Consider the following 18,974-nt stretch of genomic DNA (forward strand, 5'->3'; position numbering starts at 1 on the left):
GTCACGCCTTATTTCATATAATTTTCTTATTTTAATTTTAAGTGTAAAAAATAAAATAAAATAACCAGCAAATGGAAAAATTCGACTATGCAAGTTTCAACTACAGCTAACCGGAAGTAGATTATTGAAATCAGATAAAACTGTTTTGTGTTAATTATACTGTAATGGAAAAAAAAAATCCCGTGTGCTAAAATTCAAGGAACAATGAAAAAATGTTTAACTGGCATTTATGTTGTTCAGTGGATGTAGCTCCAGTTATTACTGACAGGAACAGTCATGTCACACTAATTTCCACAGAGCGTGCTGTGCTTGGGCACAGTTCTTTTTCGTCTTACGGAAAAAAGACCAATGGCACAATTTCAAACCGAGGACATGCAACAGAGCAGCAGCTCGGAGAGATGGAGGCGAGTTTTACTTTCTCATTCAGCCTAAAACCTATTTCAGTCCAACGACGGGGGCATTGACAGTCCAAATAAAACTTACAAAGTAGCCTAATTATCTCAGGAAGTTGTGTTTGGGGCCACAAACAGTGGCCCCAACGCAGTCAGCAGGATACAGTTTAATACATTGTTACAGTACTGCTGGGTAGGATGGTTTGGTAGTTACTTAGAGAAGCTGAACCTCAGCGCACAGAGGGAAACCAGAGGATGTAGGGAAGAGATCAATCAGGTTGCTTCACCCACCAACTCCAACCATTAAACTGCACTATTCCTACTGCATGAAATGAGCCTCCAACCCCATGACGATTTAAAAGTTTGCTTGGTTTTTTTTTGTTGTTTTTTTTTACAATAAAGATGGTTACAAAAACCAGTAATTGGTTCTATCTATCCATCCATCCATCCATCCATCTTCTTCCGCTTATCCGGGGTCGGGTCGCGGGGGAGCCACCTCAACTGGCCCCTCTCAACGTGAAGGAGCAGCGGCTCTACTCTGAGTCCCTCCAGGATGACTGAGCTTCTCACCCTATCTCTAAGGGAGAGCCCAGCCACCCGATGGAGAAAACCAATTTCGGCCGCTTGTATCCGCGATCTCGTTCTTTCGGTCATGACCCAAAGCTCATGACCATAGATGAGGGTGGGATTGTAGATCGACCGGTAAATCGAGAGCTTTGCTTTTTGGCTCTGCTCTCTCTTCACCATGACGGACCGGTACAGCGCCCACTTGACGGCAGACGCTGCACCAATCCGCCTGTCGATCTCCCGCTCCCTTCTTCCCCCATTCGTGAACAAGATCCCGAGATACTTGAACTCCTCCACTTGGGGCAGGACACCCGGAGAAGGCACTCTACCCTTTTCCGGCTCAAGACCATGGCCTCGGATTTGGAGGCACTGATCGCCATCCCAGCCGCTTCACACTCGGCTGAGAACCGCTCCAGCGAGAGCTGCAGGTCACGTCCCGATGAAGCCAAAAGGACCACATCATCCGCAAAAAGCAGAGATGCAATCCTAAGGCCACCAAAACGGATCCCCTCAACACCCTGGCTGCGCCTAGAAATTCTGTCCATGAAAGTCATGAACAGAATCGGTGACAAAGGGCAGCCCTGGCAGAGTTCAACTCTCACCGGAAACGAGCCTGACTTACTGCCGGCAATGCGGACCAGACTCAGTCCTACAAGGGACCTGACAGGCCATATCAAGGAGCCCGGTACCCCATACTCCCGGAGAACCCGCCACAGGGGGAATTATGCAATTACATAAAAAGATGCATGCATTTATGGAATATTTTACATAAATAAAAACAGTTTTAAAAATAGAACAATTCTAAAGAACTTTTTGATCGTAAATGTCTGGCTATGCTAACAAAAATCTTAACATTTATGAGCTTATCACAAAATAATAAATAATGCACTAATCCATCAAAATAATGATTGTCAAATGTCGTCTAAATTCCTCAAAAACGGTTAATAAGCCTTCTATGATAGCTTTAGCATCATTAGCGGTTACATTGCTAAGAAAACACTCATATTCTCTGTCACAGTCTCTTTTCACTGTGTACCCAGAATGTTGACACAAAGACAACTTAATAATGTCATCACGCCCCTCAGCAAGCTTTTTATCAGTCGACTCTGTGACTGTGTGCATCTCAAGAGCTGCGTCCCTTTTTACTTTAAATACAGTCAGGGTGTCAAATTTAAAGCTTCAAAAGATACAATTTACTTTGATGATAAATATTATTAGATTTCAATATTGCAAGAACTTGTTATGCACCTATTGTGCAGTGTCAACACAAAAAAATCAGTCAAGACATTCATCTCAAATTCTTGTTTTTTTCCCCTGTGAAATAATAAAAAATAATCCTCCCAACGCAGCAACGTCAACCAAGTTCTCGCTAAGCAATTTGTGCGCAAAAATAAGAGCTTTGATTTTCAGCAACAGAGCTGTGACTAGCAATTCTGTCAGACAGACGACGGTTTAAGAGCCACATAAAGACAGTTACAAAGTCGGCCTTCTATCGCCTGAAGAACATTTCCAAAATTAGAGAACTGATCTGATCATTTATCTTTAGTCGCATTGATTACTGCAACAGTGTCTTCACAGGTCTGTTGAAGCACTGAGTTGAGTTAGTTGCTTTCAACCCATAATCACTGGAACATGGACCAACATATTTGATGATTTTGATGATGGTACTTGACAAAATGTAATATTTGCTACTGGGTTCTCAATTGGTGCCTGTTTGATGTTTTTATGTCTTTATTTTTGCAATTTTATGATGTGAAGCACTTTAAAGTGCTTTACTGCTGAAATATGCCATGCAAATAAACTTGATTGATTGACTTTATAACTTAGTCCCTACGAAGTATGGAGAAAGCTGGAACTGTAGAAAATGAAAAAGAGATTTTGCTGACGCAGTATTCCTGGTTGGTCTTAAAGGAGAGGAGAGACGGCTCTCGTTGGGATTGAAAATACTGCAGTTTGGCCTTGAAGTGTGAATCACTTCACAGCATTTACACTGAGAAACGAGAACGTAATCACCCAAAAGTCAGATGATGTTTGTAACATTCACGGATATGTAATAAACAAAGCCTGAGGGATGTGTGCAGTGGCACCACAGCGCAGGCACTGCCTTGTTTGTTTTTTCCACCCTTACTTCCTGAATTTGACATATCTTTTTTCATATGTGTTTTTACCTCCAGGCAGGTTCAGAGTTAAGAACAGATTGCTAATTTCAATAAAGCATATGCATAGAATATATACGGAGAGCATGAGTAATTAAATAAATGACCACTAGATGGAGGTAACCTGCCTACATTACACTTCCTGTATGTGTCCAATATGTATGAACAGGCGTCTTGGCTGGCCTCCTGGATCTGTTATTGATTCAGAGGGAATACAAATGTCCTTATTTCCACTTCACACCATAAAAGGTTTAAAACCCTAAAATATTCATGTGATTAAAGGATTTCAAAATGATTTACTCAATTAGGCAGCGGACATAAAATCCCTGGACAAAGTTTCTATGGTGGAAACATGCTTTTATTTGTGAGCAAATGGAATGGAACCCAGTGAAATGGAAAGAAATCAAAACAAGCTGGTAAATGCCAAGGCTCCTGATTCTCCAGAACACCCCTGGCCCAAGCCACTGATAGCCAAAGCAGTTATCACTCCAAGCAACACGAGACAAAACTAGCATGAAGCAGCCTCATTTTCCCCCCAGTTTCACGGAGTAGACATGTTCAAAGTTCAGCCATGCAGGAAAACGAGCGTTACTGAATGTAAATGACATGTAATAGCCCCCACGCAGCAGGAAATGTACCTTGTGACATCTCATTTCTCATCCTGCCTTTGTTCAACATTTTGCATAGTGTGTACAGAGAACTCTGATCCGTAATGTATTCAGTGGTTGTACGGGGACTCTAACTCACCAAAGCAAACTTATCCAAAAGTCTGCGTGTGACAAGTTATCCAGCAGGAGCTTGTGCCGCGAAGAGGCTGTCAGCATCACTCAGCCGCGTCAAGCAAAGACACAATGCCTGTCTTCAAGCTTTCTATTACACGTTTAATGTCTATCACTCAGCAAGCGAGCGCCTCAGGCTGTTTTACACGCAGTAAAACATTCCAATAACCCAAAGGTGCTGTGGCTGACTGTCTGCGTGTGTGTTCCTCTCGGCTTTGATGCGAGCAGAAAGTAATCTTCCCCGTCAGAGGTGCCGCAATTGGCAACTCCCAGCATGCTCACCCTCAGGAAGGAATCCAGCGCGCCGTTTTCCATAAATTCAGTGATGATGAGGACGGGGCAGCTCCGTGTCAGGACACCCTCCAGCCGAATTACGTTGGGGTGGTCGAACTGACCCATGATGGAGGCCTCGGCGAGGAAGTCCCGCCTCTGGCGCTCGGTGTAGCCCGCCTTGAGAGTCTTGATCGCCACCACCATCTCCCGGCGGCCGGCCTGCTTGAGGCGGCCGCGGCACACTTCGCCAAATTCCCCTGCAGCAAGAGAACAAGGTGGCGGGAGGGAGGGAGGGTGATGTGGGGAAGGGGTTGAGTGAGCAGAGGGAAGGTGTCGGGGAAAAAGGGCATTGGGGGGGAAATGCAGGGAGAGGGAGAGTTACTGGTCGGATTTGGGTGTGAAGGAGCTGACTTTGAAAGAGTTGAGGGTCGGCTTCAACTGTGGGACACGTTTAGAAAAAACGAAGAGGAAATCCTAGGGTTGTGGAGGGGGGATTCAAGGATCAAAGACGTTGGGGAGGGAGGGGGGTGACTGGTATCGGTCGAGGGTGCAACCTGGGTGTGTTGCAGGGAGACAGAGGATGGGCAAAGTACTTGAGGGTTTGGCATCTGGTGCCTAGGAGCAAATATGTTTACAGGGAAGTAAGAGAGAGAAAGAAAGAAGACATAGGGATGCATGAAAGTCGGGCGAGCAGGACCAGACTCATCAGGACAAAACATGCTGCTGGAGAGAAATAAAAAAAGAAAAGAAAACGATCTAGAAGGGGGAAAAGCAACAGTCATGTCAGTACTACCCAGCTTTCAAGGGCACTGTGAATGCTATCCCTTTTTCTCCCAGAGAGGACTCTAGCAGGGCGCACCCCGAGGCTCTGAGGAATAACAAACTAAAGCCGTCTCTCTCTCTCTCTCTCCTCCCGAACAAAAGCAGCTGCTGCGCTTACCTGCACCAATTACTTCTTCGATTTTCACACAAGAGATGTCTATCTCCTTGGCAAACTCGTGAACCGCATCGTTGGGGTCCTCGTACGTGAAGGGGTCAATGTACACCTTGACCCCTGGAGAAACTAGGAGGAAAAACAAGAAGGAAAGATCAGGGCCTTGCATGTGAACCGGATAATTGGAGGCGGAACGTTGAGAGTGATCGCTGAAAACACAACTGTGGTCAGATTTCAAGTTAAATAAATAAATAAAGTCGACTTCCATGTTAGCATTTTGGAGTGAGTAGTCTAATGTACTTTGTGAATTTTTATACCAGCTTCTCCTTTTTATAGTCTGCTACTTTTTCTGAAACCCTACAAGGTTTCTTATTGACAAGTGAAAGATAAAACTTTTTTTTTTTTGGCTTAAAAGTTTAAAAGTGAAAAAAAACAAACATTTTTTTTGAATTTTTGTCCAGCAATAAAACTATCAGCCAATAGGATTTCGGTACCATCATATTATCAGCATAGGTGGAGAATCCAGGTGAAATCACATGTTCAATAGAGTCACTTTTGTTCTTGAGTTACCTCCCCAAGGAACAGTGCCTGTGTTAAAACATTACACTAAAATTGCCTCAAAGATGGGAAATAGTTGGATAATGGTCCCGCACATTTTTTAATGACTTGACATAAGTTTTTTTTTTTTTTTATGGCAGCACAGCAATTGCACAATTGTATACTCCTAAGGTTTTTTTTTTTTTTACCTTAATGGTATATAAACTTTTGCACATATTCGTAATGGAAATGCAGCATTTGACACTTTCTGAAACCAGGTCTTTTTGGGGAACACCCTAAGATATGGAAGTTCTACAAAGGTGTGAAGGCACATATGCCTGTGCTGCTGCAGGATTTGTTGCATGGACAGATAAATAATAATGGCGGACAGCATTTTGCTGAATGTGCCATTTAATCTGTTCTGTTTAGCACAACTTCCAATAAGAAATCTGTGTCACGTGAGCACTTGTTTTGTCAGAGACTAGTTACTGTTTTTCTAAGTGAGGTGGAAGCCAATGTTCGAGAGCACATATGTGTTTTGACGACATGCCAAAATCACAGTGCCATCTGGTGGCCTGGCATAACAACTACAGTGGCGTCAAGGTGCTTCTTTGGCGGTACTGTCTATATGTGGCACTTTTCCCCAATGAACACATGAAAATACCAGCAGTTTCCAGACAGCAGTGGGCAAAGCAACAATTTTTGAACAGCGGCCTTTGACAACAAGGGAACAAGTAGTACAAGGACGAGCAGTCAAAATTTATTTCCCTGATTGATCCTTGCGACTGTTGGAACATTGACAAAATCAAATGCTCAAAGCAGAAAAGATGAGCGTTTCCTTTAGCCCCGTGTTGTGATAACAGTGAAGCATCTTGATACGGTCCATGTGTGCGGTTGCTTCTCATCATGTGGTTTTACGTCAGCCTAAGAACAAAGCCACAAACAACAAGTGGGACGAAAACATCCTCCAAGAACGTCGTCTTCCTACAATCCAGGAACAACTTGAACACGGTGATCTGTTGATTTGCCAGCATGTGGGAGAGCACCGTGTTAAGAAGCATAAGTGAAAACAAAAGATCAGATTGTTAAAATGTTGCGGTAAGGACCAAGAAATTATCCAGATCCGAGAGAAGCTGAGGCCAGCAAACTGATCAACTCCAAACCCTCCAAGTCAAGAAAGGGTCACCATCAGTCTGGATTTCACCTACAAGTTGATTTCCAGCCTCTCTGTATGAACTGTGCAAGTTCAAAGAAAATCCCTTTTCTGACATACATGAGTTTCAAAACCTTTAAAGCTCATGAAATATTTCAGTGGTTTACATCACAGAATATGTGCTGAAAAATCTAAAAATATAAGTATTGACACATTGGTCACAGACTTTTTCAGAATTGCTTCATGGTTTTAAAAACCGTCATTCAATTCAGTTTATGTAGCACAAATTCACAACAATGTCATCTAGAAAATTTGGGAATAAATTCCATCCAATCCACTGATACAGATGCCAAGTCAGTTGCGTGTATTTCAAATACTTCAATGTTATCAAGATTAGTTCATTAATCTAAATGGTTAAAAGTTTCTACCTAAGGAAACTCAGATTGCATCTAGTCACTGACGTGCAGTGTTCACGCCTCCTGGACCAACAGTGGGCTGCTGCATGCATTGTTGCTTTGGGCTGCCTTGGGTATGAATGGTGCTATTTAAATAAACCTGCCTCACATTAAGAGGCCAAGATCACTAGTGACAACTTCTCAATGTGGTCACTGAATGCACCACCAGAGCTACCTAGTAGAAATAGGTCATTTTTATGGGTTTCAATGTAAAACTGCACAGTCAAAAATTAACAGCAAATGAAGGGGGTTTCATTTTTCAAAGTCACTAATTTGCCATGTCATTCATTTATAATTGTCAGTTTCAAACTAAATATTCAGTTAGCATGCTAGCTTCAAACTAAATATTCAGTTAGCATGCTAGCTTCAAACTAAATATTCAGTTAGCATGCTAGCTTCAAACTAAATATTCAGTTAGCATGCCAATATCAAACTAAATATTCAGTTAGCATGCCAACATCAAACTAAATATTCAGTTAGCATGCCAACATCAAACTAAATATTCAGTTAGCATGCTAGCTTCAAACTAAATATTCAGTTAGCATGCGAACGTCAAACTAACTATTCAGTTAGCATGCTAGCTTAAAACTAAGTATACAGTTAGCATGCTAACTTCAAACTAAATATACAGTTTGCAGGCTAGCTTCAAACTAAATATTCAGTTAGCATGCCAACGTCAAACTAAATATACAGTTAGCATGCCAACATCAAACTAAATATTCAGTTAGGATGCTAGCTTCAAACTAAATATTCAGTTAGCATGCCAACATTAAACTAAATATTCAGTTAGCATGCCAACATCAAACTAAATATTCAGTTAGCATGCTAGCTTCAAACTAAATATTCAGTTAGCATGCCAACATCAAACTAAATATTCAGTTAGCATGCTAGCTTCAAACTAAATATTCAGTTAGCATGCCAACGTCAAACTAAATATACAGTTAGCATGCTAGCTTCAAACTAAATATTCAGTTAGCATGCGAACGTCAAACTAAATATTCAGTTAGCATGCTAGCTTCAAACTGAGTATACAGTTACCATCCCAACGTCAAACTAAATATACAGTTAGCATGCTAAATGTGTAAATATTAACTCTATTAATATTTAGCTTCATAAATATTTAGTGTGCAGGCTAACTGTTTTGATCTTAGCTAGCTAAGAACAAAACAGTTAGCAAAAGAGTTATTTAGTTTGATCCACAAGCTAAATAACTCTTTAGCTTGTGGATCAAATATTTAAAACTGTGACATTAAAAAAAATGCTTGAATAAAATTGTGAAAATATAACTCTGTACCCCCATTTTTTTTCACTTATGACAGCTAAATAAGCCAAATTATTGCTGTTCATTATCGACTGTACAACTTTACAGTCGGCACTCCATAATTTTCAAATCACAATTAGCAGTGTATTGGTCATTCTCATATTTTGAATCTTTTGTTTTGGTTGTGAACATTAATCTGGACAAATCATAGTGTTTAGTTGATAAAAACTCAAATAGGGGGTAGTTTGTTCAATGTGTCACAGTTGAGGAAAAATCAGACAAACAATAAAGGCAAAAAAAGGAAAAAAAAAACAAAACCAAAAAACGGCAACAATGAAAATGCAGAGGCTGTGTGCATGCTAAAATCTCCTCAGAAATAATGCAGATCAATAAAAACCATTATTTCACTCTTTGGCTTATTTCTTATTCTCCCAATGATCAATAACCCTGCGGCAGCACATGCATCTAACTCTCTGCGTCATCTGCGAGGTCTGACTTCCTCCGAGCTAACGGGAACATGTCTTCTTTGACTCAAACAGGTGATTGGATAATTGACCAAATCAGTTGGTTAACTGTACTGGCATGACTGCAGGAGCAGAGAGGAGCAGGACACAGAAACTCACTGTACTGCTGCAGTTTCTCGGTGTACTCCAGCTCCGACCCGCTGCGCTGCTTCCTGTAAACAACAAGCACATGAGCAGAGTCACATTCACACAATCAGCCGCGGCTCTTTCCCGGGTACGGCGAAATCGAGCTAATAAGCCGCTCCGATATCAGCCGGGAGAGCCAGGCCGAGGAAGAGCGCCGCTGCTTTCTTTTCCTTGGAGCTTAAGAGGCAAGAGTTGCATGGAAGCGCACACCCTTTGAATTCATCTGAAAATTTAATGAGCCTCTTTGTTCAAAGTCTAATTAACACGGCGAAACATGTAGTTCGCGTTGTCGGGGATGGAAAAAGGAAAAAAAAAAAGAAAAATCAAACGCTTACTTAAGGCAGACAACAGCGATAACCACCAAGGCAACGACGACCACCAGACCGGCCGAGGCCGAGCCGATGATGAGCGGCAGCTGGTCCTGCACCGACTTCTGGGGGTCACCTGGATTGTAAAACGCACACGAATAAATACCAGCAGACGGATTAAAGAGCAGCTTGAGCTGGATGTGTAATGGATACCAATTAAGTCGGTCATAAAAGCTATTAAGCCTGAACCGTCATTAGGAAAAGCTATGGCAGCAGACCATCAAGGACAGACAGCACAGGGAGGAAGGAAAGCGTTCGTACTGTGCAGGTTGGTGCTGAAGTCCATGGGGTTGCTGTAGCGACCGTACCCGGCCACGGTGCGGGCCCTGACCTGCACCACGTAGGGCGTGGCCGCCCGCAGGCCCTCCACCTTGGCCGAGCTGTGCTGGGACGTGACGGTGTGAGCCATCGCCTGGCCCTGACGGAAAACAACAAAGGAACGTCAAACGCTTTTTTTACATTTTTGTCGAAACTGTCACTGTGTCGTGACTGTATGGTATGAAGAAAACTTGAGCTCCTCTACCTTCCCCCAGAGCTACCTGGACGCAACCAATCACAGCCAGGAGGCGGGGCTTGGTGCAGTCAATCATGGCCATGCTCATGCCACTCTGCCTCAAACTCCCCTCGCTTTCCGCTACGCAGAAGCTTACAGAGTCTTACAGAGTCTGTCATAAATGCTAATGACTACCATTGGCAGCAGATAAATTAATTTTCTTTATTGGATCGTATTTGTATCAGAAGAAAATGGCTCAGCACATGTCTAATTAAAACAAAAATCATTTATTGGTTCTTTTTTGGGTAACTGTACGGTCATCGTAGCGCCACAAAAAGTTAGGTTTATGTCACTGAACTGCACACAGTAATCACATTCTATCATATTTTCTAATCTGCTGTTATTTATTGACACCCTCATGAAGTGTCCCACAATGTAAAAATAACATTTCTGATATTGTTTTTGTTTTTTGGGTTTATCATTAATTCGGGACCAAGATAAATCAAAATTTTTCACATGATAAAAAGTTGGGCTGCACAGTGGCGCAGTTGGTAGCACTGTTGCCTTGCAGCAAAAAGGTTCTGGGTTTGATTCCCAGCCCAGGGGTCTTTCTCTGTGCATGGTGGGTTCTCTCCGGGTTCTCCGGCTTCCTCCCACAGTCCAAAAACATGACTGTCAGGTTAATTGGTTTCTCTAAATTCTCCCTGGGTGTGAGTGAGTGTGTGAATGGTTGTATGTTTTTGTGTTGCCCTGCGACAGACTGGCGACCTGTCCAGGGTGAACCCGCCTCTCGCCCGGAACGTTAGCTGGAGAGGAACCAGCAACCCTCCTGACCCCACAGGGACAAGAGTGAACAGAAAATGGATGATGAAAAGTTTTTCACAATAAATAAACAATACGATAAACGCCCACTCCTACTTTCCTCTATTCGCTTATAAAAGGGGATTTTCTATTTGGTTCCCTTGAAAACATTGATAAAATGTGATCTTATCTTGTTCACATGAACCTAATATCTCACATTATTTCATCTCATAACATATGTATACACACACACACACACACACACACACACACATATATATATATATATATATATATATATATATATATAGTCTATTGGATGAAGCATAACCCACTTTGTAAGTGCAAAATGATCACTGATCAGATATTATATGGTTTCATCATAAATTCATCACAAATGTACATTTCTGCTCATGTTATTGACCACAATAAAAGAAAAGCGATTTCTGATTAAATTGTATGTTTTTTGTATTTAAAGCAGAAACCCAATAACCTCTGTTTTTCATTAATAGTTTCTGATGAGAAAATTCAATTACCACCGACCCCCTTCCCTCCCGACATCATAAGTGAATTATTCATACTCGCATTCGTTTTGTCTTTTAAAAATGTGAAGCATAATTAATTTCAAAATGCCGCTCTGCCTGGACCTGCCACTCTGCTGTGTGAAATCCTCCGGTGAAGCTAATCTAATGCAAATTACCCTGTGAACACGATAAGAGCCATTTTACTATTTACATCACAGCTCCTGAAATAGAGGTTTAAAAGATGAAGAGATTATGTCAAATCGATGTCGTATTATCAGTGATGTTCTCTGTTGCCGGGTTAGCGGTAGCTCTGTGGCCTTAAGGCCGAGCAAATCATCGAACAGGAGCTGCTAACGTGGCTAAAGTTGACCGTTAGCTTGTCTCAGTGCAGCAACGGAGTCGCTAAGCCCAAGGTTTGACCATCAAAGGTTACAAATTGGCTGCATTATGCCTGCAGGCTGTTCTTAGGGAATTGATTAATGCTAATGATGCAGCAGGCACACATTACCAGCTGCTGACTTTGATTCTGCTGCAATTAAAACGTGCGCCCTCGTCCCCAGGCCCCTAGCAACACGTTCCGATGCTCAGTTAGTGTTCGAAACAATTAGGTTGTAGTACATTTTATTCAAACATTTAATGTGACACGTGGTAATGTGGTAATGTCGGGGCTTTTACCCTCTCCTGGTATTTGATCTCGTAGTCGAGGATGACCCCGTTGGGCTTCTCGGGCGGCAGCCATGACAGGCTGAGGGTGTCTGCAGTGGAGCGCATCAGATGGACTGTTGGCACGGCTGAAGGCGCTGCAGGGAGTCACCGAGACAGACAGTATATCACTGTGATGCAACTTAAAAGCTGCTGAGAGCTTCTTTCAAAGTTGTGAACACAGATGCAGTGAGAAAATGGCTGTGGACTGAAATCTGACGATTTTCAGCTTAATCAACCCTAAACGGTTCCAGACTTCTTCTTCTTCTTCTTTTTTTTTTTTTTACATGGTGTTACTACAAGTAATAATAAATAATCACTAAAGGCATGAAAGTTACCAAAAAATTTTTTAAATGATGTCCTTATGTTTCTCATAATATGAAAAGCTGCAATGTTTATAAAACATATTTTTTTCCGTATTTGCTTGAAGCTGTCACTGTTTTGTCACAGTATGGGACAGAAAATCTGTGGAAAAAACATAAAAATAAAAAAGTCAATCTCTTCTGTTTTCTACCATTGCTAACTACGCACAACCAGAGCCAAGAAGAGGGTCTTAGCGCTGTCAATCACATTCTCGTGTGGCGCTGCTCGCACCCCCTCTTGCTCTCTGCTACGATACAGCTCAGGCCCGTTAGCATGGCGACCGACGGTGGTCGCAGTTTTCCCGGAAAACTAGTAGTAGCAGGTACACAAGTGTGATTGGCAGCGCCAAGACCCTCCTCTCTGCTCTGATTGGTTGGTTGTTTTCGACTAGGAGCGGCGCCTTTTCTGCAGGCGGCAATAGTAGCTCAAAGAGGAGGAGGTCAATGTTTTCACAGATCATCTGCCTCATTCTGCTGTTACAACGTGGCGACAGTTTTAACAAATGTGTAAAAAAAAAATTTAAAATAAAAAATACATTTGAATCAGAGGATAAAAGCTTTATGTGAACCAGAAATCAGAAATTCTGATGGGCACAATATAATAAAGCGGTATTTCCTCAAATGAAGTAAATACTACAGGTCAAGCTGTGAGGGAGAATAATGAATGAGAAAGAGGGTTGGGGTTTCATCTTTACTAGTTTCATGGACCGAAACTCATTTCTCTTCCTGTTGCATTCAGTGAAACTTGTTCTGGACTGAACATCTATCATATTGGGATAATAAAATGTCACAACTGTGTTCTGGTGAATCAGGTTTGAAGCATTTAAAACATTTTGGGTCATAATTGTAGCACAATGTCCATGTTTCATGTTTCATTAATACAATCCCTGCAGAGAAAATGTTTCTATCTGATTAAAATGGAACGGGATTGAAACTTGACTTGGTGCAGTGAGAGTGTAGCGCAAGAACTTATAGCTGGGAATCCAGGAGGAATACTAATCGACTTAGGAACACCCAGCAGAAGATGGATGGGCATCTGACAACTGAAAATCTGCTGAAGGAAACATACGCAGCAGAGGATAATGAGTGGAGAATTCATAGCTGCAATTAGGAAACGGGAAGTTGATGTCGTGGAAGCCGAGCGCAAAATCAACGGAGAAGAACAGAAACGTAAACGACAACAAAAAATAAAGAAAAACAAAAATGCAGAAAATTCTTGAGACAATCCAATAAATCCATAATGTCAAGTCGCTCCTGCTCTTGCCGGGTTTTTCAACACTTCCAGTCATCTCATTATTTTAGCACTCTCTTTAAGGGGGTTCTCCAGGGAATGCTGCCCCGTTAATGAGTGCACACCTATGAGGAAACATTATAGGTCATTGTTATTGGGTCACAGCAGCAAAGACATTTGAAGCCACATTAAAAACCGTTTGGAATAAAGTCGTGGTTGTGATAAAACCCAGAGTGATTATTCTTAAACAACACACTAATTTGTTCTCGGATGTCTCAACGATGTTCCCTCTGAAATGATAGTTAAGAAAATGAATAGTTTTAGACATCTGCATTACGCCCAGTGGGCAATAACTTAGAAGTGGTGCCATGGTCTGGAATCTACGGTGGCCCAAAAGGGTCAACACGACAGCATAGCTTTCGTTTTAGCATAAACTGTTACCTTTTAACAGTGTCGGTGATAGTATAGTCAAAGTTTTACTGCGTTTCATGACCTTTTTGTGCAAACCTCGGAAGACGGCGTCTACTCACTCCGCCATCTTGGCCGTTTCCGCACGTCCTGTTTTCAAAAATAAAAGCCAGCTTTTATTTTGACATTTCCTTTTTTGCCAAGCTAACTTGCATATTAGCAAAAATATTTAACATTTTACCTTCTGCTTTAGCATAACTTCAGTTTTAGCATAATTTACGTTTTAATATAACTGCCATTCAGGGCCGGCCTAAGGCATAAGCAAACTAAACAGTAGCTTAGGGCCCCAGGGCCACTAAGGGGCCCCCTCAGTGGAGCTGATTTTTTTTTTTTGTAATAATTTCTATTTCATTATAATATCAAAAGCACACAATTTCACTATGAAGTCATTTGTTTTTACAATAACATATATTTGATAATGTATGTAGAAATCATTACTTTATGGGTAAAAAGAAAAAAAAAATTGCTCTTGGGCTATTGATTACATTTTTGGCTATTAGAGTGACGCTTAAGAGAAATTTATTTAATCAACGAATGTCATGAATATGTGTGTAGAGCTGCACCGATTGCAGTTTTCTGGCCGATCCCTGGTTACCGATCTGTAAAAAATCTGACCAGCACATTTTGATTTTGGTTGATATGAATTTTTTTTGTCTGAAATGTTGCTAAATATAGCAAGAAAGTTGCTGAGTTGGCAACAGTGGGGTGAATATTGTTAACTCTAAACGTTCAGACCTGACCTGGTGGGTCTGTCTGTCAGTTAAACCTCTCACTGCAGAGCAGAAGAAGACAGAGGCTGATTTTTAAACCTTTGCTGACAAAGATAAGATCAGGGGAATAAGATGGGCTTCACATGTCAGTAACAACAGATCACGATCCCCCAAAATTAAAGAAATTGGTGCCCAGAAATCAACTGGCTGATACATTATATACACATACATGATGCAAACAACACTGCCAGAGATGCAATAAGTTTATAGCAGGTGTGTGGATGATCTAATGATCGGACTGCTGATTGCAGCCAGTCCACATTGTTTAGCAGAACTAGAGGGCCCCAAAAGCAAATTTCACCTAGGGCCCCATGGAGGCTTGGGTCCAGCCCTGCTGCCATTACAGCGAAAGTTCTGCTTTAGCATAATTTACATTTTAACATAAATTACATTGTAACGTAACGTCAATTCTAGCATAACTTCTGTATTAGCTACAACAAAAGCCACAAGAGAAGATATGCTTAAGCAAAAAGCTTTAAGTTATATATATATATATATATATATGTATATATATATATATATATATATATGTATATATATATATATATATATATATATATATATATATATATATATATATATATATATATACATATATATACATATATATATACATATATATATGTATATATATATGTATATATGTTGAACTACTTTTAAATAGTCTATTAGAATATAAAGTTATTAAAATGTTCTCCCATGTACACATGCACACAAATACAGAGTTCTCTCAAATTTTCACTATTTTACAAACAATTGTTTTCAGTGATAATAAACAGAGGGCCGAAACACTTAAAAAGGTATTTTTTTTCCCAGATATCCGGCCACATGTGGACTATTAGGCCTAAATCAGGCTTGTATGTAGGTATAACTTTGAGTCACGACTAAATACATTCTAAGTGAACCTTGGCTGTTGAAATCGTGTTTATTGTTCAGCGGGAACGCCTGGTACCCGAAGCACTTGGAGCGAACCGAAACGGAAAGATGATGAATGTTCAAACTTTCTCCATCTGAGTCCTGAACAGCTGAGGAGAGGAAGTAGATGATTCACCTCTACTGTTCTGCAGCCTATTGATTTGTGACGCCTGACTCAGTTGATAGTCACTGAGCTGGATTCATATATGCTGCAGTGAGGCGATTAAGTGCAGGTTAACTGGGAGAGTAATTGCCGTCTGGGAGAGGCCCCCTAAACAGTTTGGTTGATGATGATGGTTGCATATATTTAAGTGGCGATGTTGGAAGGTGACATTTGTCAAGACGTATGATAAGAAACCTGCTTAGTCTGCCGAGTGCTGACAGTGGGGATATAAAGCAGAATTTATCTGCCTCGTCCTGAGAACTGTCCCAGAAACGCCGAGCTGCAGCCCGGCATTTGTCCAGCTGTCACTCCCAATGAGCTTTCCTCCACACTGTTTACTCTCCGTGTTAGAACCTCTGTTGATACCCAACACTCATTAGGAAGCTCATTGACATTGACTGAAAGCAGGATCCTTTAACCAGCCTGTAGTACAGCGATGCTAAGTGGTATTGATCGGCGCTCCGCCGTGAATCGGGCCAGCGACGGGGGTTATTACTAACCGGCCTGGTTGGTGGTGATGTTGACCGTGGAGTAGTTGGGCGAGGACGGGGTCTTCCCGGACACGCCGTTGACGGCCTGGACCTCGAAGCTGTAGCGGGTGTGGGCCTGCAGGTTCCTCACCACCACCTTCCTCTGCCTCATGCCCAGGCGGCGCGGAGCGATGTCCACGTTGTCGTCGCAGCGCGTGCACGGGCTGAGGTCGCGCAGGCACTTCTTGCACACCACGTTGTAGACGAGGTCCCCCCGCCCGCCCGTGTCCTTGGGTTCGTCCCACTCCAGGGACAGGGATGTCTCGTTCACGCTGGATATGACGTTACGAGGGGCCGAGGGGATGGCTGCACAGAAACACACACACAAACACACGCGTGTGGGCACTGGAGATGGTGGGCAGGCTGTGCTAAAACACATAAGTGAGGGTTTAGTCATCCTCCCGGTGCAGCACTGACATTATCCTCCCTGGTGGTTAAAGAAACTGTTTTAACAGCTTTATAAAAAGGGAACAATAGGTAGGATGTGAGCAGAAAATGGAGTATAAGAGAGGTGGAGTGTAATATTGACATTCTTTAGTGAGAACACACACATAGCATGTACGGAAATGTCTTAAAAAGGGTAAAAGGGATCATATTCCACTTCCTTCAGCATCTTTATTTAGCATAAATCCAGACTATTTGGCCCCAGAGGCTGCAGTGAGCCACCAGTCAGAGACGATGACCAGAGCAGACTTCCTACAACAGATGCCAACACAGAGGAGACTACGCAAACACGCTTACAGGTAGTTTCAAACCAGAGATGCACCGATCCGATATTAATATCTGTATCGGTCCCAATATTGAAAAAAATTCTAGAGCAGGTATCTGTGACAATGAACCTGATCCATGAGGGCAGATCTATGCAGTCTAATTCTATGCGTTTTGCTCTGAACGACATCAGGCTTTATTATTTATTTTACATTATATTTGCAAAAAAAAAACTACTACCGGTAGTATGATTATTTAGGTTCATCTACACGAAGTCCTTGTTGTTTTTGTTGTTGTTGTCTGCAGTTTAGGCAGTTTAGGGTGTTAAATACCTGAAATCCTTAAAACCCTGAGTTCAAATGGGATTGGTGCATCTCTGCTTTAAACAGGCTCCTACAATAAGAAAAATGGCTTGAAAACAAAGCAGCGTTCAACTTTTTTCTCTTGTTTTTTTGATGCGATGCATATAAGCTGTCATGCTCAAGCATAGCTTGTCTGACCCAGCCGTCAGTTTGAAATAGCTAATCTGCTCATGACAGAGAGTTCCTGTTTGTGAGTCAGTGTGACCCAGGGCCATCGTGTTTCTATAAGCAGCGCAGCGTTTTCAGCGAGAGTGCTTGAAATCAGGATAAAGTGCGATAAGCGCCCAGGAAAGCAACAAAGATCACTTGTGCAAACAGGCTTTTCATCTTATTAAGGTGCTCTGCCTCTCGGCTCCCGGCAGCAGAGAGTCCAGTCTGCCAGAGAGCGAACGGCTCTCTCCACAGAGTCCACCTCCTCAGCTGCCATGCCCTGAGCGGCCATTTCTCTCGCCCCATCCTTTCTAATTAGGCAGACGGAGTTCAGAGTGGAAGCTCCTCTAATTGGACACCCGTCTAAAACACACGCTGAGTCCAAGCTGCCATCCACTGCCTTCTCTTGTGCAATGCGCAGCTTCAAAAACACAAAACGCAGGCGGCCCTGGCACCGGCTCTGACAGAGCGCAGAGGCTTGTGTGTGTGTGTCTAGTGGAAGGTGGTGGCTGTGTCCCTGCCCGCCTGTCAGCGTGCTCTGGTCAGTGTCACAGTCCACAGTGTTCCTGTGACGAGGATCTGGGGGAGACAGTTGCGGGCCGTGTGTGTGTGTCATTTAACGTGGCGAAAGGCCCCTGGGGCTCGACTTTAGCAGCTCATGTCTCTCTAAATCAGCTCGGCCAGGGAGGGACTGGTGGAACAAGCAGGCTGCGCCGCTGCCAGCAGCGCAGCCGCCTGCTTACCGCTAAACAAGTCCTTCACATTCAAATGCTGACATTTACAGGCTTTCTGCAGATTTCAACAACTCAAATTTAAGACCTTTTTAAGACCATTAAGAGTGACATTTAAGACCTGTATCGCCACAGAAAGGTACAAATGAAAATGGCATGTTTGATGTAGTGGTAGTGCCAGGCTTATTTGCACAGACTGAATGTAGCATCGTTCTAGGTGGGCAGCAGAAGTGGGCCAGTGGTGAAGACGAACGTCTTCCAGACAATTTCACACTTCCATGATAAAGGCAAAAACTGATGCATCTAAAATTGACTTCAAAAGCTAACGTATTTTAATACTAGATACATTACTTTGAGCCAGTCAGTTAGCTCAAATTAAGTTAGCTAGCTAATGTGTCTAAAATTAAGATAAATAGCTAATGCATTTTAACTTTAGACAAATTAATTTAACCTTGCTAGCTAGCTAACTATTCTAAGCTAAGGATAGCTTAGAATAGTTAGCTATTCTAGTAGCTAGCTATTCTAAGCTACTTAGCTTA

General features: G+C 42.2%; 1 protein-coding gene across 1 annotated transcript in view; it reads right to left on the reverse strand.

Annotated features, from left to right (window-relative positions):
* ephb3a (eph receptor B3a) overlaps positions 1-18,974 on the reverse strand; it is a 66,492-nt gene that overhangs the window by 18,100 nt on the left and 29,418 nt on the right. The window contains exons 5-11 of the mRNA XM_044133939.1: positions 16,455-16,790; positions 12,019-12,143; positions 9,787-9,943; positions 9,493-9,601; positions 9,131-9,183; positions 5,108-5,230; positions 4,177-4,424 (exon numbers count right to left, since the gene is read on the reverse strand). Coding sequence (XP_043989874.1) covers positions 4,177-4,424; positions 5,108-5,230; positions 9,131-9,183; positions 9,493-9,601; positions 9,787-9,943; positions 12,019-12,143; positions 16,455-16,790 — 1,151 coding nt within the window. The remainder of the gene's footprint in view (positions 1-4,176; positions 4,425-5,107; positions 5,231-9,130; positions 9,184-9,492; positions 9,602-9,786; positions 9,944-12,018; positions 12,144-16,454; positions 16,791-18,974) is intronic.

This window comes from Gambusia affinis, linkage group LG12 (genome assembly GCF_019740435.1).
Source record: "Gambusia affinis linkage group LG12, SWU_Gaff_1.0, whole genome shotgun sequence".
NCBI lineage: Eukaryota > Metazoa > Chordata > Actinopteri > Cyprinodontiformes > Poeciliidae > Gambusia > Gambusia affinis.